The sequence below is a fragment of the Phascolarctos cinereus genome, unplaced genomic scaffold (genome assembly GCF_003287225.1).
Source record: "Phascolarctos cinereus isolate Bilbo 61053 unplaced genomic scaffold, phaCin_HiC Scaffold_726;HRSCAF=1367, whole genome shotgun sequence".
NCBI classification, from domain to species: Eukaryota; Metazoa; Chordata; class Mammalia; order Diprotodontia; family Phascolarctidae; genus Phascolarctos; species Phascolarctos cinereus.
Window position 1 is genome coordinate 50032636 of NW_027556098.1, and position 21599 is coordinate 50054234.

The window sequence follows — 21599 nt, forward strand, 5'->3', positions numbered from 1 at the left end:
CTTTTAATTGTCTTCTGAATGCCTTCCTGGGGACTGGGGGTCTCCGGTGGTGGTGGTGGTAGGGATTCCTATGCTGTATCAATGGCAAAGACATCATGTGCTCATCTAGACGAGCCAGGCCTGGTTCCCAAAGCCGTAGCTGCCTTTTCTATTACATGTTTCTTTCCCTGAGCACAGGTGACAGAGCCATGATCCTGAGATGGACACTTCCAGCTTTGGTTGGACCTTATGGACTTAAGAGGTCTGGAGTCATTGACAGGTCCAAGTGGCTGGCAGCAGGAGGCTCTCCATGCAGCTACCATAACGTTCTATGGAGGATAAGATAGCTCAGCAACAGGAGAGTGAGCTCATTCACACTATGGCTTACCAAAAGATATGCAACGTGAGGGAATTCTTTGGACAACTTGGAGACTTTAGATTCTCTGAGCAAGGAAGAAGGCAGGGAAAGGAATAAAACATTTACATGGTATTTACTATGTACCAGGCACTGTGCTAAGCACCTGAAAAAATATTCTCTCATCTGATCTTTATAACAATACCGTGGGCTGCTATTATTACGGTCCCCAGTTAAGGGTAGAGGAAACTGAAGGCAAGCTGTCCGCGAGAAGGAAGCAGTCCTTATTTACTGAGCATCGACCACGCCCACCTTCAAAAAGGAACCTACGCTTTGGGGGTAGGTGGGCTGGACGTGCACGGAGGCTGGGATTCTTTGGTTGGGGAGAAAGGGAGAAGAGATTACTATTGTAGAAATAAGAAAACTCGGAATTCCGAGGGGATCCAGCGGCAGGAGGCTCCAGGTGGTCTAGGGCCGAAGCGAGCTTTCCCGATTACTTTATGCAGCCTGGAGGCCCAGCGAATCCCAGGGCGGCCGGGCCAGATTTTCTAGTTCGCGGAGCCCCGAGGGGCTGGGCTTCCTGGCTCTCCACCTACTCCTCCTCCTTCCTCCTCCTCTCCTTTGTCTGCAGGCAGGTCTTCCTCTTGCAGTACACCTCCTCCCTTCCCTCTTCTTCCTCTCCCTTGCCTGCTAGGAAGTCTTCCCCTTGAAGCGTCCTCCTCCTTCTTCCTTCTCCCTCCTCTTCCTCTCCATTGGTTGCTAGCAGCCGTCCTCCCCTTCTTCCCCACTCCTCTTTCTTCTCCCTTTCTTCCCCTCGCGCCCTTCCTGGTTCGACGTGGGGAGGAGCCCGGGGAGAGGGACCACGTGTGCCCCTGGAGCAGCTCTTGGAGGAGAGAGCTGAGATGTCTCTGCTACCGGGAGACAGAGAGTAGGATTCTTTGGAGCTTAAGGATTAGACTTCAGCGCCAGGGTTGGGAGAGATAAAATGGGATCTTTAGACCCGGGGTTACCTAGCCTACCGCCCCTGGGCTCTCTTCTTTTTTGACAGCTGTCGTTTAGTTTGGGGACCGTTTGCAGTGAGTGTTGAAAGTTTCACGTGTTTGCGATGCTTTGGTAAGTACATGTCCGGGAGCTTCCCTGGACTTTAAGTTAAAGCAATCTGTGCAAAGATTTTTAGCAGACATTTCACTTAAAATATCTGTTAGTGCTCAACAGAAATTTCTTTTCACTGAGCAGCGTTTCTGGTTGGATTTTTACAAAATTAGCCTATGTAAAAGCAATTTAACATAAATGCCTGACGTTGTTCAGTCGTTTCTAGTAGTGTCCCCATTTGGGCATTTCTTAGCAGAGATACTGGAGTGGTTTGCTGTTTCCTTCTCCAGCCCATTTTACAGATGAGAAAACAGAGACAAACAGGGTTAAGTGACTTGCCCAGGATCGCACAGCTAGTAAGTGGCTGGGGTCAGATTTGAACTCACGAGTATGGGTTTTTCAGACTCGAGATGTGGCATGCTTTCCACTGAGCCATAATCACACCTCTGTTCATTCATTCTGCAAATATTTATTTAGGTGATTTCATAGTAGCCTGGAGAGGGCTATAAGCCAGGGGACAGTGTAAATCCCATTGACAGTAACTAGTGATGAGATCTTGGGAAAGCCACTTAACCCACTTCGATGCTCAGCATCCCTATTTATATTAGCAGTTTAGGAAGCTCTCTTCTGATGTGTCTGTTTCTTCAAACTTCTAGTAACAAAGTAAAAAAAAAAAAGTCAGCCCCTTAAAGGGCAAAGTGTTGCAGAGACTGTATACATGTTTGTTTTATCTGACGAACTTCTTATCTTTCCCACCCTCCTTGCCCTTCTGCAAAGGCTGTTTTAATTCTGTGAGGTTTCAGGATCTCAGCAAACACCACCGACTGTTCTACTGAGGCAGCTAGGCCCAGTGGAAAGAAGAGTTCAAATTCAACCTCAGACACTTACTAGCAGTGTGCCCTTGTTCAAGTCACTTAGCCTCAGTTTGCCTCCCTTTCTTCAACTGTAAAATGGGAATAATAACACCTACCTCCCAGAGTTGATGTGAGGATAAAAGGAGATAATATACTGGCACATAGCAGGTGCTATATAAATACTCCTCCTCCTCCTACTACTACTACAAAGTAATATTTAAAGAAAAAAAATAATTATGAATTTAACTTTAAAAAATAGATATGCCGATAAAAAATTCCCTGCATTCCTTTAAAAGGTGCTTTCAATGTGGAAAATTATAGGAATTGGAAAATAATTTTCTCTTGAAAGTGGAATTCTCTCTCTTCTCTGATAGAATGTTTAATTTTTAGTAAAGATGAAATGTCAGGCAGCCAAGCATGAGTTCAAAAAGACATAGTGTTTCATATCTAAATTTAGTAAAACCTCACCCATATTATATAGTTCTTTTATTTTTAAAATTTATATGTAGTTTTTAAAAATTCAGTTTTATTTTCAGTTCTGAATTCTTTTCCTGCCTCCTCCACTGGCTCACCTATTTAGAAGGCAAGAAAAACTAACCCTTGCAAATGTGTATAGTCAAGCAAAACAAATTCTTGCATTAGCCATGTCCAAAAAAGAAAAAAATGCTTAAATCTACCTTCTGAGTACAACAGCTCTCTAACTGGAGGTGGATATATTGCATATCTCATCATGAATCCTTTGGAATTGTGCTTTGTTATTGTGTTGACCAGAGTTCCTAAGTCTTTCAGAGTTGTTTATCTTTACAGTATTGTTATTGTATAAATCATTCTCCTGGTTCTTTCTCACTTCACTTTTCACCAGTTGATACAAAGCTTGCTAGGTTCTCATGAAATCATCACCTTCATCCTTTCTTACAGTACAATAGCATTTCGTTATATACATATATATATATATATATATGCCATAACTTACTTAGCCATTCCCCAAACCTCCTCGGTTTCCAATTCTTTGCTGCCATCTAAAGAACTGCTATAAATATTTTTATATGTATGGATCCCTTTTCTCTTTCTTTACTCCCTTCAGGGGTATAGAACTAGTTGTATGATATATATTGATATACATATATATGATATATATATATCATATATATATCATATATATATAGTTGTGATATAACTATATATATAGTTATATCATAAAATTATGTAAAACCTCTACAGAGCAAACATCATTTGGGCAGCTAGGTGGTGCAGTAGATAGTACTGGACCTTTCTTGCCAAGCCCTTTTCAGGTCTGCTTATCCAGCTTTGGTGTCCACCTGGCAGTCAGTTCTCACCTGTGGTTCAGAGAAGCTATAGCATTCACAGCAGCCATACCCCAATAAACTGGCTTAGCAGATGTGCCAAACCAGGTTGAGGGCCGCAGATCTGTAGGTGAGTTAGGGGGATGTCTACCCCAACCACGTGAAGTCTTTCCCCAGAGGAATGGGCAGATGAGGACAATTTGTTCCAGTGGCCCAGAAGCAGACACTTTGGAGGGCTTCAGGCTTGGTCAGACATCTAAGATACCAAAATCGTCCGCTCCATTTTGCATCTTGACTTTAATCCTGCTACTGGACTTCAGTGACCCTGGAAGAGAGAGTGAGGCTGATAACTTTGTGCAACTCTGCCTCACTTATATCCAATTCACACACAGAAATCAAGATATTACCCTGTGATGTCATCGGTCCTCTTCCAAAATGAAGGACAAGCAACAACAATGACTGGGCCTGTAGTCAGGAGGACCTGAATTCCAATTTTGCCTCACTCACTTACTAGCTATGTGATCCTATTCAAGTTCCTTATCTGTGAAATGAGGATAGCAATAGCAGTGTGAAGATCAAATGAAATATTCATTTAAAATCACTTAGCACAGTGTTTGGTGCCCAGTAGGTGCTATTAAAATGGTAGCTATTATTGTGATGTGTCTCATAGCAAAGCCAAAACTTTTACATAGAGTCCCTTTAAAATGCCACATCATGGAGTTTGTTTTCTATACTGGAGTCAGTAGGGAGCCACCATTGCTATTGCCATGTGGAGGATGGATTGGAGAGGGTAAGTTAGGAGGAGAGGGTCCGATTCAGGGTAGAAGATAATGATTTCTCTTTCAGACATGTTGAATTTGAGATGATATTCTAGAGGAAGCCTCAACTAGGCCTGTTTGGTGTTTTAGTCTTGGTATTGGAATGAAATCAGGCATTTATAGACCATCTAGTAGTTAACAAAAGAAGGTTCACTTGACAATAACATGGAGAAGATGTTAACAAAGATGCAGCATTGATTTAATTAGGTGCAACATAGAAGTTTTATCGTATAGCTTTAAGTACTGTCAACAGGATTCCCTTTTCAGTACAAAGGTGTTTTATACCATATGATGGGAAAATAAACACTTCTTTTCCTAGATGAGGCAGCTATGTGGAAATGATATCCACACCATGAAGAAGAAAGGAAGAGGAAGAGCAAGCAGACAGAGAAGAAGAAAATCATTTAGAACCTCAGAGTTGAGTAAAGGTATAATTTTTATTTTCAATGATATAAATGAAGTGTTTGACTAATGTCTAATAAAACAGACTCTGTATGAATACAAAAGCCATTTATGGAAAATGTTTGAGCACATCTTGGGAGAATCCTTTTCTTTTTCTGATAGCTTTTATGTTATTTGAAAGAGTGTGGGATACTGATATGCCCCTGTCCTGAGTACATATTCTGTTGAGGGATACATATACACACATAAGTAAAATAAAGTAATTTAGTTTGGGAAAGTGGGAGCACTAACAATGGGGATAGCAGGAAAGATTTATGTAGAGGGGGTACCTATGCTGAGCTTTGAAAGAAGCTAGGGATTTTAAGAGGTAGATTTGAAGAAAGAGAAAGTACCCGGCATGGGGGAAGACCTGTGCAAAGGCCCACAGGTACAAAAGAGTATGCCATGTCCTGGGGACAGCAAAAAGGTCCATTTGGCTATAATGTAGAGTATATGAGGGGGAATAATGTGAAAGGTCTGGAGCAAAGGGCTTTAAATGCCAAATTAAGGAGTTTGTTTTTTATCCTGTAGACAGAAGGGAGCTGCCAAGTGCTGTGTGGAGATTAGAAGTTGGAGAGGGGAGGGCAAAAGATAATGCATTCTCTCTTGGACATGGTGAGTGTGAGATGCTGGTCTGGACCAAGGCTGATTCAGGCTTGTTTGGTTGTTTAGATTTGGTATTAGAATGAGAGGAGGCACTTGTAGACCATCTAACAGTTGACAAAACAAGGTTTGTTTGACAGTAGCATAGAGAGAATACTAGTAAGGATGCTGTATTGATTTAAGTAGATGCTGCTTCTCTGCCTGTGTACATGCTGTAGTGGTAAGCTGTTGAGAAATATGTGTCAATCCTAAAAAGCTTGCCTACAAAGTTTTTGTACTTAGGTGCTGGGGACCAATTAAGTCTTGATGATAGTTTCATTCATTACCTTTTATCCCCTTTTTACCCCAATATAGTGATGCCGTTTTGGTCCTCTTTGAGAATACAGGACAACAATCGACCAAGACTAGCCTTTAAGGGATTGAATTTTTTCCAACAACATCTTACCTCTTAGTGTACATTCAGCTTTGGATTGGTGTGACCCAGCGGCTTCACTAGGTCATCGTGGAGTAAAGTTTTTATAGATTTCTTAAAGGTCATGGCAACGCTTGGTTGGTCAAGAAAACCCCAAATGAGGTCATGAAAAAAAAAGTTTGAGAGACAGTTTCTGGGTAATTAATCATTTTATTACTAATGCTAGCATTTTATTAATAAAAGGCACATTGACACTCTTGAATGCCAAAGACTCCTCATGAAACCTGCTCAATGCTTATATGCCCTGAGGTGGCAGTCAACTGTAATTGGTAAACAATTAATGAGAAAAAGAAAGGAAATATGCCTCCAAATTGGACCAAGATGTAGTGTAGAAATATAATTTACAGATGAAAGGTCAAGAGCTATTCTAACTATATAGTAAGAACATTTTTCTTTTCTTTCTTCTGGAGAAATCCTATTTGCCTAATCCTCAAACTGTTAGGGTGGTACATTCCTTTGGGACTAATTCAAAGATGATCTCAAAGTTAGTCATATATTTGATTAACTGGTTCAGTATTCTCTTATGTCAGTTTTTTCTCCTTTGTGTATAGTTTTAAAAAACTGAAATATGATCAGGTAACATGGGGGCAGACCACTAAAATCAAGAGAAACATTGAAATTCAATTCTATTACTTCAGTAACTACTTGCTACAAAAAATTGTGGAGGCCATATTGTCCCACTGATCTGTTCAGACACTTTTCCTCGATGAGAATAATGTATAGTACACAGGCACGAAGAGTATAAGTTGAATTACCAATGATATTCATATGTTTGCTCTTTCTGCCTTGTTCCTCAGTCTGGTTAAGTACCAACTTCTATACTGGTGAATGATGGTATTTGGTTGTGGGAAAGAGTCATAGTCAATTTGACAATTTATTGATCATAAAATAACAATAAATCTTTAGCCTTCACCAAAAAAAAAACCCAAACCAGTTAATGAGAAAATGAATGTGTGTGTGTGTGTGTGTGTGTGTGTGAGAGAGAGAGAGAGAGAGAGACAGAGAGACAGAGAGAGAGAGAGAGAGAGAGAGAGAGAGAGAGAGAGAGAGAGAGAGAGAGAAAGAGAGAGAGAGAGAGAGAGAGAGAGAGAGAGAGAGAGAGAGAGAGAGAGAGAGAGAGAGAGAGAGGTGGGCTCATTCTAATGGCAGTCTTAAGGATATATGACTTGGATCACCCAAGTCTAGTTCAAAAAGATTTATTAACATACATATCAAAGACGGAAACCACTTCCACCCCAGTCCTGTCTGACCAAACACAATGAACAGGAATTCACCAGTTCTCTCAGCCTGGTTGGGGACTTGGGGACAGGCAACTTATTTCCCAGATTTCCTATATTAGTTGATTTCTAGATAAGGAAGTGGAAAACCCTTTAATCCTAATTCAGTAATTGGTTATTAATATAAGAAAGTAATGCTCATTTCTCTCACAGAGAGTCAGATACAACTGAACAACAACAAATGGTGTTGATTTACCCAATTGGTGAAAGTTAATGTCAGGTTTGTGGAAGACAACCAGAACCAGTGAACTTCGTGAAATCTAGGCACTAGGCCCCAACCAATCAAGGATAAAAAAAGTGGGATTGCCCCAGTTGGTTAAATTGAATATTTAAATGTAAGAAGCACATGAAGAACGAAAAGTTTGTGATACAGGTTATTTTGCAAACTTGTTTTTATACATCCCCACACAACTACTCCCTTTCTCCTCGCTTCTCAACGCTACCCCATTGCTCCTTGATACACAAACTCACCTCTAGTCAAGCTGCCATATTTGTTTGTCATCTTTTGTGTTTTCTTCATTTACACTTATGTCTCAGTCATGCTATTTCCCACAACTTAGAATATCTTCCCTTTTTTTCCCACTACTTATAAAAAATTTTTCATCTTTCAGAGCTAAGTTTAAGTTTTTTTGTTTGGATTTCTGAGCTCATTTATATAGAGAATTCCCAGTGAAGAAGTTCCTTTGTTCAATGCAGATAGACTTTATAGTCGTAGAGAATTTCTTGAGGGCACTAAGGGTGACTATTTTAAGTAATTTACTCAGGATCGGCAGCCATTTTATATCAGACGGAAAATTGGACCTAGTCTTCTTGACTGTGAGGCTGGTCTTCCATCTACTATGCAGTGCTTCCACAGTGGTGAAACTAGACATTTGAGTTCTTTTTATAGCCTTAAATATATGGATTTTATTGGGGGGGGGAGGGAAGCATATTTACTTTGATCTCTTCCTTCTCTGAGTTTTTACAGTTTTTATTACTTATCATTTAACTGTTCTGTAATTGTTTTATAAATTAGCCTTATTTCCTCCATCTAGATTGTGCACTTGTTGAGAGTGAGGAGTATGTTTTATATATTTTTTATATTCCTCATACCTTTCCTGAACATCACTCTAGGCCTTTTGTAAAAAGTTGGATCATTTGATTACATAGTAATTTTTGTTACTTTTCTCCTGTCTTTTTTAGTGAGTGAGAGCCACAAGTCAGAATTCATAGAACTTAGGAAGTGGCTGAAAGAAAGGAAATTTGAAGATCATAACCTAAGGCCAACAAGATTTTCAGGTAAGATTTTGTAGTAAATCTAGAATTCTATTTCACGTTGGGAGAGAGGGAATGACATGAGTTATCAACACCACTAATGATTTATCTAACTGAGTAGTCAAATCAACAAACGTTTATTAAGTGCTTATTACATGCTAGACACTGTGCTAAGCACTGGGAACAGAAGAACCAGCAGGAAGACACACAGTCTCTGTCCTCAAGAAGCTTACATTGTAATGAGGGAAGACACACATAAAAGGCAGCTGGAAAGTGGAGGAGGAGAGCAGGGATGAGTGAAGGTGTCCAGTGAGAGGCATGGTAAAGTCCTTTGGAAATAAGTCAACAGTGCAGCCTGGGGAGAAATGAAGAGTTGGTTGACCTGGGGCTCCTCCTTAAAATGGAGGTTCTAGGAGGAACCAGCCAACCAGAGGAAGGCACCTTAGGGGTGGGAGGGTACTTCCAATGTGAGTAGTCCAGGGGTGGCATGAGAAAAGTTGGGTGGAGAAGAATTGAGATGCTGACCTTTCAGTCTGTCTTATACACTATTACTGTGCATCTGCTGTGTGCCAGGGATTGGGGCTATGAACACAAAAGTGAGATTGTGCCTTCCTTCCAAGAGCTTACAATTATGCTTAAAGGATACAACACATTCACAGAAAGTAGGTATGGCATGATTATAAAATCAATATATAGTAATTTGGGGAAAGGGAGGCATTTAAAACTAGGGAAACTGGAAAAGGCTTTTTTTATTCTGAACTTAAGAAATAAAATAAACATTTCCATAACATAGTAGAATAGATAAGTGAGCCTTAGGGTTCCAAGAAATGAGGTGAAGAGGGTGAACGTTCCAGGCATGGTGGGAGCGGGACAGCTTCTGCAAAGACTTGCATCTGGTTGATGGAGTGTCCTGGGACTGGGAACATCAGGGAGGTCAGTTTGGTTGGAAGCTTAGAGTTCAGGAGGGAGAGTTATGTGTCATCAGCCTAGGAAGATAGGTTGACGATAAAGTGTGAAGGGCTTTAAAGGCTAAACAGAGGAGTCTATATTATATTCTAAATATACTGGAGCTGCTTGAGACAAAAAGTGACACGTTTAGGAACATTATTCTGGCAGCTGTGTGGGCGATGGTTTAGAGAGGGAAGAGGTGGAAGCAGGGAGACTAGGAGGCTACTGAAATTGTCCAGGAGAATGATGATAGGGACCTGAACTGGGGTGGTTGGTTGATATGTAGGTGGGGATAACTGGTTGCATGTGAGAGATATAGAGGAAGAAACAGTGACAAGATTTGGCAACTGACCATAGATGGAGCTGAGAGAGAATAGTAATAGCTAATATTTATATGGAACCTACTATGTTCCAGGTAATATGCTAATCACTTTCCAAATAAAATTTCATTTTCTCTTCACAATACTGCTAGGAAGTAGGTGCTGCTGTTATCCCCATTTTACAGTTGAGGAAACTGAAACAGAAGTTAAGTGACCTAACCAAAGTCACATGGCTAGTAAATATCTGAGGCTAGATTTGAGCTCAGTTCTCCCTGACTCCAAGCCCAGTGCTTTTTCTGCTGCACTACCTAGCTGCTTAGAAAGAAGAATCAAGGGTGACTTCTAGGTTGAGAACCTGGGTAACTAGAAGAATTATGGAACCCTTGATAGAAAGAGGGAAGTTGGGAAGAGGGTAGGTTTAGGGGGAAAGATTATGAGTTATCTTTTGGACATGTAGAGCTTGAAATGCCTATGGAAGATCTAGGTAGTGATGGAGATGCAGGACAGAAGCACAGGAAAGAGATGAGGGCTAGTTATATAGACTTGGGAATCATGTTAAAGGGACAATAGTTAAATCTATGGAAGCTGATTCTAAGACATGGAGAGACAGATGAGAAGTCCAAGAACTGTGGCCTAGGTTATGCTCATGCTTAGGGTACCTGAGGCTCTTCTTTTGGGAACTGGCTTGAAGGTGGTAGTGGCATACTAGATGGCAAGATAGGCCCTGCAGCTGGTCAGGGATTGGATGGGATGAAATGAAGCTTTATTCTGTTGCTTGGGTGTTTATAGATTCTCTATAACTTCAGTTAGTTTTCTTGGGAGTGGAGCCAATGCCATCCTCTTTATCATGAATCATAGTTGAGTGTTGTGGTAGGAGCTCTGTCCTAAGTTCCCTGTGTAAGTATTCTCCCTCTTCCCCCTCCCTCCATGCGCTGCAAATTAGACTAGTTTTTCTTTAAAAGGTATTAAAACTGTGTCATTGAGATCTAATTGTCAGAAGAATTAGGATGGGGCCATTGACATAGCTTCCTGGTCAGTTGGATACAAACAGTCTTAAGAGGGGATGGAGCTCTTCCTTCTCTGAGACTTCAGACCTTAGACCATAATCATTACAACCCTAGGAAACTGCTTAGCTGGATCAATGCTTTGTCCTGGATGAACATCTCTTTTCTGCTCTGAATGTCCTTGTTGTGCTATGGCTAAATAAAAGCTCCTTTTGTTAACTGTTAGATGGATTTTGTATGCATTTCATTGTTATTTCAGACCCAAACTACCCAGAGACCAGCCTGAGTGGGGCCTAGCTCATTATGCCCATCAATTTTAAATGCACAAAGGCTAGGGATTCTTTGGATTTATACAGATGTTTGTTACTCTTCAAATCTTGTCTGCTTCAGCAAATAGCGTGAACTCAAAGAAACTGAAGTGAGCCTGGTTTCACAAAGAATAAGTCATGCTTGTTATACCTTATACCCTTTTTTTCCTGAAGGATGCTGGAGAAAATGAATCTATTGATTTAAGGGAAAACATGTAACAAAGTCTGATGTGGACAAAATCAAAATATTGTGGGCTGCATAATAATTCACTTAGGTATAATTATGGCTGTTTGAGTCTGAAGAGTATCTGCACAGTTGTAACCGTAGAGAAAGATGTCCAGTGGCATGCCTCATATCTTTGTACTTAGCCCTGTTTAGTCAATATTTTTTTTTTATCAAGGGCTTGCTTATATAAGGCATGATATCAGAAACTCCAAAGAATATTTTTCATGGAGTCTAGAATTTAGAGCTGGAAGGGTAGTATAAAGGATGCTATGGAGAAATGTATGAGCAGAAAAAAGGATGGTCCAGTTATGTAGTGAGAGCCACTGTGTTGACACATGTTGAGCTTGAAATGCTTATGGAAGATCTAAGTAGTGATGGAGATCCAGGATAGAAGCTGTGTCTTCCAAAGAATGAGAGGAAGTTGCCCAGCATTTTTGGTGGCTCCTCTGGAGCTCATTAATTGGAGGAATAAGTGTTGTAAAGTTTGGGTTGTAGACATAGATTGGTAGCAATCCACTTTGTTGGATGGGATATCTATATTGAGGAGATTGTAGAACCGTTAACGTATAGGAGTACAGTAGAGAATGCTGGTTAGTGTTTTTCCATTCTAAAATATTACATTGTAAAAATGTAATTGAAAAAATTTAAAAATTCATTCACTCATGGGTATTCCAGCATGAGAAAAGCAACATGGTATAGTCCAGTGGTGTCAGATACAAATAGAAACTAATTCCTGAGGACCATATTGACTTAGAAAACTACAGATTTATCTATTTTATATTGTATTTTTATTTATTTTGTTAAACATTTCTTAATTACATTTTAATTTGGTTTGGACCCACTTGGTGCTGGCCCAAAGTTTGACCAAGGATTTTGGGGTCTGCCCCAATCACCCTTCAGCCTGTTTTTTGTCTCATTCTCATATTTAATCTTATTGTCTTAAACTCTGTGGTAGTATCCAGGGTCATGTTTGAATATTTTCTCATGAATTAATAAAATTAAGCAGATATTATTGATTTAGTGAACTGGAGAAATCTTTCCCAATACTAGCTACATCTCTATATAATAAATCCTTTAACTTCTTAAGGTTAAATAAATAGTAAATTGCATACTCAGTAATTTTAATAATAATGAAATCAATAACCAACAACAAATACTTTAATCACCGAGGGTTAAATAAGTAATACATTACATACACAGTAATTTTAATGGCGATAATTCAATAACCAAGATAGATAACTATTTACAATAACATAAGAAGGCCCTCAAACTCTCACAGTCCATAAATGTTTTACTTCACTTCTGGGGACAAAGTGCCACTCCATTTATTTCATTTGGGATAACAAATAACTATCTATAGTAACACTATTCATTCTCTTTATAAGATAAAGGTTAAAAAAAGTTCCATCAATAATGAAGCCCTTTCCATCCTCTTTCTCTCTGTCTTCTCTGCTTTCTCTCTAGCCATGATAGTAAAGCAATCTCTCTTCAGTTTTTCTCAGTCCATTACTCTTACTAGTCTTACTCCAGACTCACTCCACATAAATTCTCTTTATAATGTTTCTTCATCAAATAATAGGTGACAGGTTACAAGAAAAAAGTTTCTCATCACCTTCTTTCTGTCTTCTTCACAGTTTATCTCATAGATCAGGGACAAAACCAAACATTCTCTACCTGACGCCATCAATACAGGTACCTCAGAATGACAACGAGAACTCAACTTGTCAACAACTCCTATCTTGTCTCTATTTCTAAAGAGATAATAACAGTTTTTATGTCGGCTGTAGGAGAGGCTTTTGAAACAAGTGTTACACATAGTAAATTGGTTTTTGGAGTCAGGGGCCTCTGGATTCAAGCCTGGTCTTTGATAAACTGAAAACATGAACAAGTTACTTAACTTCTCATGCTCCTCCTGGCAACTCTGAGGCTATGATTTATAAATAACATTCACAGGTCTTCTCTGCTGCTGTCTCCATGTACAGAACTGTCTTCCCCCTCGTCTCTGTCTCCTAGCTTCCTTTACCTCCTTCAAGGTTCATCTTAAGTCTTCTTTTTGGCAAGAAGCCTTTCTCAGTACTTAATCTTAGTGACCTGGAGACCCTTTGAGACTGTCTCAAGTTTGTCGTACACACACACACACACGTGTTTATATTTATCTTGTTTTTGTTGTTTCCTCCATGAGACTGAGCTCCTTGAGGTCAGGGACTGTTTTTTCCCCTTTGTATCTTTAGTGTTTAGCATGGTTCCTGGCACATAGTAGGCACTTAACTGCTGGTTGACTTACACAAAAGGAAGTACACTTCCTGGACATCTCCTCCTTTTCAAGAGAAGCTATTGTTTTACCACCCCCTTCCTTCTTTGCCCCTTCTCCATGACTTCTGCCTCTGTCATACCACTATTTCTGGAAAATTCCAGTCAGGCTTAACTTTACTTTCTACTCTCCTTGGTTCTCTTTCCCCCTCTCTGACTACTTCTTCTCTGTCTCCTTTGCTTGACATGAGTAGTTAAATTAGAGAGAACCAGAAGAGAGCAGTGTCACAACCTGAAGAGAAGGGTATCAAGAAGAGGATTTGTTAGGTGCTGAGCCCTGTACAGAATTAGATAAGGCATGGTTCCTGTCTTTTATGAGCTTAAAAAGGTCTAATAAGCTTTTAAAATAATATTTTGTGTATCATTTTTAGCTTTTAGCATTTCATTTTTAGCTTTTAGAATGGTAGTACTGCACCTTGTGGCAATAAAAGAAGGTAATGTAATTAGCTCCTTTTAAAAAAATGTTTTTTTAAAGTATTTAAAATAATAAATTTCAAATATTAAATTTTGAAAAACATATCCTTCTTGTTTTAGGTACAGGAAGAGGACTGATGGCTGTAAAATCCTTGCAGGTTGGTAGTGGCTTTCTCCAGCCTTGAATTTTTTTGGGAGGGAGGGGGTAGAAGAAACAACTAGTTATAGATTTTACTCTTCTGTTTTACAGTTTAAATCAAATTATTTCCCTGTATTTTTTAGTTAATTTGTTTACAGTTATACTTAATGTTTATATGATGAAGAAGAAAGGTCAGTAGGAGTCAAGCAAGGGGAACAGATTTGTAAATAACATGTTGAATTTATTTGAAAAGCTGTATGTGAGACAGATTTGCAGCTTTTTGTATAATCCTCTTTTTCTGTTTTACTTTGTATATGGAGAGGCTCATCTTGGTGTTTAAATTTAGAATTAAAATAAGGAAAAGAAAAGAAAAAAACAAGTCACGGGAGAGAAGTATAATGCAATATTATTTTGCTGTAAAAAACATCAGTGATGAATCCAGAAAAGCATGAAAATACATAATTGAACTGATAAAAACTGCAGTAACTGCATAGCATCATAACAGTGTAAATGGAAAACAACAGCAAAACAATTGACACAATGTTGTGAAATTATAATGACCACAGGGAAGACATATGAGAAAACTTAGCCCCTTTTTTTGCTGATGTGGGGGACTATGGGTGTGGAACATTGCATTTAACTAGTAAGACTTTTTTGATGTGTTGATGTTTTGCTGGACTATTTTTGTTCTTTTAAAAATTATTTGTTAAAGGGATGGCTCTGAGTGAGGGATACAGTATGAAAATAGATGATGTAAAAACAAAGTATATCAATAATTCTTAAAAATGTGTGTTCTAGTATTAGTATGTGGTTTTGTTTCTTCAGGAAGGCATGTTGGCTTCATTCTATAATAAAATAAATACATGTAATTCTTTTCACCTTGGGAAGAAAATAGCCCCCTTGTGGAGTACAGGTTGTTTGACCTAAAATATGTGGAAGGATATGATTGAAAATACCTTATGTGTTCATGCGCAGGTGTGGGTGCTTTTTTATGATTTTGTGTTTTAGGGATTTCATAGTAAATAGGTTAAGTTTTGTGTGCAAAGGAGACAGATCAAAGAAGGACTCAATGATTACTCATATACCATTTTGACACTTTCTAATGCCAAAGTCACTTTTCTTCTTAAAATATTTTCTTTTCATATTTATATTTCTTTGGGAAAAACTGAAAACACCACTTAGATTTTGAGGACTTCAGTTACCAAAGTAGCTGTCAGTTGGGCTGTCTGCTCAGCCCAGTTCATTAGTTACATTGTTGACAATTTAAATTCCAGTCCCTGGAACCATTCAGTGTCTTTTGAACACCTAAATAACATTAGACCACAGAGAACCAGTGTGGTAAAGTGGGATGAATATTGGATCTGGGATCTGAGGACCTGGGTTTAAACCAGTCTCTGCCACTAGCAATTTGTATGACCTTGGACAAAAAACTTGACTTTTCTCGATGTCTAATTTTCTCATGTGTTCAATGAAGGGGCTGCTGGTTTGTTTTTCAAGAGTGGAATGCTTTATTTTACTGGTCCCCAAGATCACCCTGAGTTCATTTACCCCAAAGAGGTGACTGTTACTTGTATCTTCTTAGGGTGGTCCTGTTCCATACTTGATCTTGCTTGCCATATTCAGAATAAGCAATAGCCTTCTCATTGTGTTCACATGATGGTGGGCTGCTTTTATCAGATTCTGAAAAGCCCCTGCCTCTCATCCATCTTGATCTGAAAACATAATATGGCATCAGTTTTCTGTTCCAGGGGGTCCCTGGTCCAAAATGGGGCCCTCCCTACCATAGGCACAGTAGGAACTTACAGAGAGTTCTGTTATTCCCTTTGAAGAGATGAGAATAGTCATCCTTGGAGGTGGGATGAGGAATAGTAGATAGAGTGGCCTTCTCTATCCCTATAGTTGTTTATTGACTGGTGTCCTGAAGTCTACAGGTCACAGGCTGCTGTCCTGAGCCTGACAATTGTTACCAGCCACTGTCCCAGCCTGAGGTTTGGGGGAAGAGCTTTTGGGGAGAATGTGTGGAGTGAAGGTGAGAGGTGAGCAGGTGTTCTGTCACTTGCTGTCTGGAGGAGACAGGTCAGACTGGCCTCTGTCCTCCTCATCTTTATGATCTCAGAAGCCTGTTCATGATACTTATATCACATAAAAGGGGAGCAGGATGGCAAGGGGGAAGGAAAGGTACAGGTACCCTTCACATCGTGGAGGTTACAGTCAGAGTCCCAGTGTCACAGGGGACAGTAGCCATGTCCCTTGTGGCCTCTAATGGTCTCAGAAAAATCTATTCATTCGGATGGAATTATCTCCAGGTTGCGGGGATGTTGCTGTCTTGGCCACTATGTCCATTCCCCTCCTGGGGTTCTATGGGCTTTGCTAAGTCCATGCCTACTGAGGACCTGGTGATGATGAGGAAAAAAAGAAGAGATGGCCTCCAGGGAACAAGAGGCCAGGGCTCTTCTGGCACCCCTTTGACCTGCTACACCTGATTACAGAAATCATACTGAGCCTGGGGCTACCGAGGGCCCTCTCTTTAATGTGAGAATAAGGCTGGAGGAACTGAGGCCCTCCACCCAGACCAAATGGATCTGCATTTCCTATTGATCAGGGAAGGCTCCAGTCAAAATCTGTTCTGTGTTGAATGTGGGGAGGGATCCAGGGTAACAGGCTTCTTCTTCCCATACCTGATAGAGAGGTGATTGAGCAGCAGTCCAAACTCTTTCACTGCTTTCAAACAGACCTCATGGAGATTGCAGGGATCTGGGGAGGGCTTATCTGGGAAGGCCCTGGTCAGAGTCTCTGTTCAGGGTTTGGACAAGGTGAGGTTCAAGGAAATCAGCCTAGACTATGCCTCGTACTCATATTCTGCTACGTAGTAGTCACTTCAGCTTCTTGGTGTTAAGGGGAAGTGAGGCACAATCCAGGCATTAGCCATTTTGAAGCTAAAATTATGGGGACATTGATGGAGGCCTCACTGTCTAGCTGGAGAGGGCCATTGTCCTTTATGGGCATGCACCAAAGCCATGAATTCTGAGCTTCTAGTTGAGAAGGTAACTGGGCCCTACCTATGGCCCACAAGTTGTGGCTTTCTCCACTGGCCCTTCTCTTGCCTAAGACAGGGCCATTCCACAAATGACACATCCCAGGTTGGCAGCTGCTGTCCATTGCCCTCTGGAGGACTGTGCTAAGCCCATGCTAGCTGAGGGGCCCAGGCCCTGGCAGCCCACCATCCTGCTCATGGGATTACAGGACTATGCAAGGAGGTTGAATTAAATGAACCTCTAAAGTCCCTTACCTCTGGGTTTGTAATTAATAAAAAATACAATTTTGCTTTTGACATAAAAGCAAAATTATATTTTTTATTAATTTAGGCCTCTCCTAATTGTCACTTTAATGATTTGTGTACTTTCCATGTCTAAACTGTTCTAAAATGTTAGCTTCCCTGAGGGTGAGGATGGTTTCCTAATTATCTTAATTATTTCTGTATCTGTATAAGATTTAACAAAATATCTTGGCACTTAACACATTGTGTAGAATTGAATTCTCTTTGGAAAAAAGTTACTAATATATTTCATTCAAGGAGCCTTGTATGTGCCAAGCCTTTACCATGTTCGGGTTCTATACTTAGGGAAGAAACTGTACTTGTGGCAGTGGGGGCTGGTTACTTAGCCTGTAAAATCAAGGTCAGGAGAAAGAGAACTTGACGTCTCATAGAGTGATAGATGACTGTTTGAGATTAGGCTTCTAAACCAGTTATGTTGGTTCTGTGATGTCTCTTAAATGATAGATAGGGCTATGCATTTGAATGACTTTCTTTTGCAAGTAAATTTTTCTTGAAGAGATTTTAAATTTGTTTCTTTTTTATGCAAGCCAGGAGAGCTGATTATTTCATTGCCAGAGAAGTGCCTGCTCACTACAGACACCGTAATTAAAAGCTACTTGGGAGATTACATTACTAAGTAAGTAATAATACATACATTCTCATAGTGGAAGTATTTTTTTTAAAATAATTCTTAATAGTTGGTATTCTTAGTAAGTCTTAATAACTGGCAGTTTAAAAAATTTGACAAATTGGACAGCTCTTGACAACATTAAGTTGTGATTATAAAAAGCTGATATTTCCTAGAAGTTTGTTCTAAGAATCCTAGATTTAGAGAGGAAAGGGGCCATAGAGCCCCATCTAATCCATTTTACAGATGAGGAACTGAGGCTTACAGAGTGACTTTATTGTTGTTTCTGACTCTTCATGACCCCAACCCCAGTTGTTTTTTTGTTTTTGTTTTGTTTTTGTTTGTTTTGGTTTTGGTTTTTTGTTAAAGATACTTGCTGTTTCCTTTTCCAGCTCATTTTACAGGTGAGGCAACTAGGCAAAAGGGTTAAGTGACTTGCCCAGGGTCACACAGCTAGCAAATGTCTGAGGACAGATTTGAACTAAGGAAGATGAGTCTACCTGACTCCAGGCCCAGCACTCTATCCACTGCCCCTTCTTGCTGCCCAGAGTGTCTTGCTGAGATCAAACACAGTTCTTCTGACTCCACATCCAGCTGAAATTATTTAAGGGTCCTTTATTTGCTACTGAGCTTTACAGTTTCTGGAAGCCTTTGACAGATTTGAAGCACCCTTGAAGTAATGAGAGACCTGGGCTTATTTGGCGTAGAAGAAAGAATAATTTTTGTACATATAGGTTCTTTTCCTTTTTTGTTTTTTATCTCTTTTGAGATACAGACCTAATACTGATATTGCTTTCTCAAAGGGTGTAGCCCTTTGGGCATAGTTCGAAAGTCACCTACAATGCATTTGTGTCTCAATTTTCCCACATCCCTTCCAACATTTGTCATTTTCCTTTTCTGTCAAACTACTCAATCTGATAGGTGTGGGGTGGTAGCTCAAAGTTGTTTTAATTTGCCTTTCTCTAATCAGTAGTGATTTACAGCACTTTTTCATATGACTATAAGTAGCTTTGATTACTTCACCTGAAAACTGCCTGGTTGTATCCTTTGACCATTTATCAATTGAGGAATGGCTCTTATTTTTATAAATTTGACTCAGTTTTCTATTTATTTGAGAAATGAGGTCTTTATCAGAGAAACTTGCTGTAAAATTTTTTTCGCAGTTAGATTCCTATGTATTTTCCTCCATCCTATTATCCCCCGTTTATCCTATTCTCTCTCTCTCCTTTCACACTGTCCCTTCTCTTTTTGCTCTGACTTTTACCTCCCCTAATCTGCCCTCCCTTCTGTCAGCCCCCCCCACCCCCTTTTCCCCTTCCTCTCCTACTTTCCTGTATGGTAAGATAGATTTCTATAGCTAACTGAATGTGTATGTTATTTTCTCTTTGAGCCAGTTCCAACGAGAGTAAGATTCTTGTGCTCCCACTTACCTCCCCTATATTCTCCTCCACTGTAAAAGCACTTTAGTGCCTCTTTTATGTCAGATAATTTACTCCATTCTACATCTCCTTTTCCCTTTCTCCTAGTAAATTCCTTTCTCACCCCTTAATTTTATTTTTTTAAATAATCATCCCATCAGATTCAAGTCGCATGTGTGCCCTCTGTCTATGTATACTTCTTCTAAGTGCCTTAATTAAGAGAAAGTTTTTAGGAATTACAAGTCTTGTTTTCCCATGTAGGAATGTAAAAAGCTAACCTTATTGAATCCCTGATGATTTCTCTTTCCTGCTTACCTTTTTATCCTTCCCTTGAATCTTATATTTGAAAGTCAAATTTTCTGTTCAGCTCTGGTCTTTTCATCAGGAATGCTTGAAAGTCCTCTATTTCATTAAATATCCATTTTTTCCCCTGAAGGATTATACTCACTTTTTCTGGGTAGGTGATTCTTGGTTGTAATTCTAGTTCTTTTGCCCTCTGGAAATTCATATTTCAAGACCTCTGGTCCTTTAATATAGAAACTGCTAAATCTTGTGTTTTCCTGACTGTGATTTCACGATATTTGAATTGTTTCTTTTTGGTTATTTGCAGTTGTTCCTCCTTGACCTGAGGATTCTGGAAATTGGCCATAATATTCCTGGGAGTTTTCATTTTCAGATCTCTTTCAGGAGGTGATTGGTAGATTCGTTCTTTTTTTTTTTAACCACTTCTAATGTTTTTTTCTTTTTTTCTTTTTATTAATTTATTTTGATTTATCAGCAATCACTTCCATAAGCTTTTGAGTTTAAAATTTTTCTCCCTCTCCCTTCCTGCCTCCATCCCCAAGATGGTGTGCAATCTGATATAGGCCATACATGTACATTCCTATTAAACATTTTCACATTAGTGGTGTTGTAAGTAAGAATTAGAACCAATAGGAGGAACCACAAGAAAGAGGAAACAAAACACAACAGAGGAAAAAAAATAGCAAACGGTATGCTTCAATCTTCATTCAAACTCTATAGTTCTTTCTTTAGATGTGGATAGCACTTTCCATCATGAGACTTTTGGAGATGTCTTAGATCTTAGCATTGCTGAGAAGGGCTAAGTCTATCAAAGTTAGTAATTGAACAATGTGGCTGTTACTGTGTACATTCTCCTGGTTCTACTCACTTCACTCTGCATCATTCCATACAAGTCTTTCCAGGTTTTTCTGAAGTCTGCCTGCTCATCATTTCTTATAGCACAATAGTATTCTATTACATTCATATACCATGACTTGTTCAGCCATTCCCCAATTGATGGGCATCTTCTCAATTTCCAATTCTTTGTCACCACAAAAAGAGCTGCTATAAATATTTTTGTAAATGTGGGTCCTTTTCCTATTTGTATGATCTCTTTGGGATACAGCCCTAGAAGTGCTATTGCTGGGTCAAAGGGTATGCACATTTTCATAGCCCTTTGGGCATAGTTCCAAATTGCTCTCCAAAATGGTTGGATCATTTCACAACTCCACCAGCAATGCATTAGTGTTCCAATTTTCCCACATCTTCTCCAACTGGTAGATTCTTTCAATTTCTGTTTTGCCCTCTGGTTCTAGAGTATTGGGGTAGTTTTCCTTGATAACTTTCTTTTTTCTTAATAGCACTTTTTTCCCAATTACATGCAAAGATAGTTTTCAATATTCATTTTTATAAAATTTTGAGTTCCACATTTTTCTCCCTGCCTCCCATCCTACCTCCTCACCTCCTAACCCACCTCCCCAAGACAATAAGCAATCTTATGTAGGTTATACATATATAATCACATTAAGCATATTTCCACATTAGTCAAACTGTGAAAGAAGAATCAGAACAAAAGGGAAAAACCATGAGAAAGAAAAAACAAAAATGGAAACAAAAAAAGTGACAGTAGTATGCTTTGATCTTCATTCAGAGTCCATAGTGCCATTAATATCTCATTTATTACAAGATGTCCCAAAAATCTTAGTGCAGCTTAAACTTGGACTAAGACTTCTGGGACACCCTGTATAGCAAGACAGCATGGCTTAGTGAGTATAGGGTCAGTCTTGGAGTCAGACTTTGGTTCAGACACATTTTGGCTCTCTGACCATGGGTGAAT

At 39.5% G+C, this 21599-nt stretch overlaps 1 protein-coding gene across 1 annotated transcript in view; it reads left to right on the forward strand.

The window, feature by feature from the left end:
* The first annotated feature begins 703 nt into the window (after positions 1-703).
* Positions 704-21599, forward strand: part of SETD4 (SET domain containing 4) — a 41799-nt gene continuing 20903 nt past the window's right edge. The window contains exons 1-5 of the mRNA XM_020995956.2: positions 704-1447; positions 4722-4830; positions 8378-8473; positions 14100-14137; positions 17983-18071. Of these exons, the coding sequence (XP_020851615.2) occupies positions 4722-4830; positions 8378-8473; positions 14100-14137; positions 17983-18071 (332 nt within the window). The 5' untranslated portion in view covers positions 704-1447. The remainder of the gene's footprint in view (positions 1448-4721; positions 4831-8377; positions 8474-14099; positions 14138-17982; positions 18072-21599) is intronic.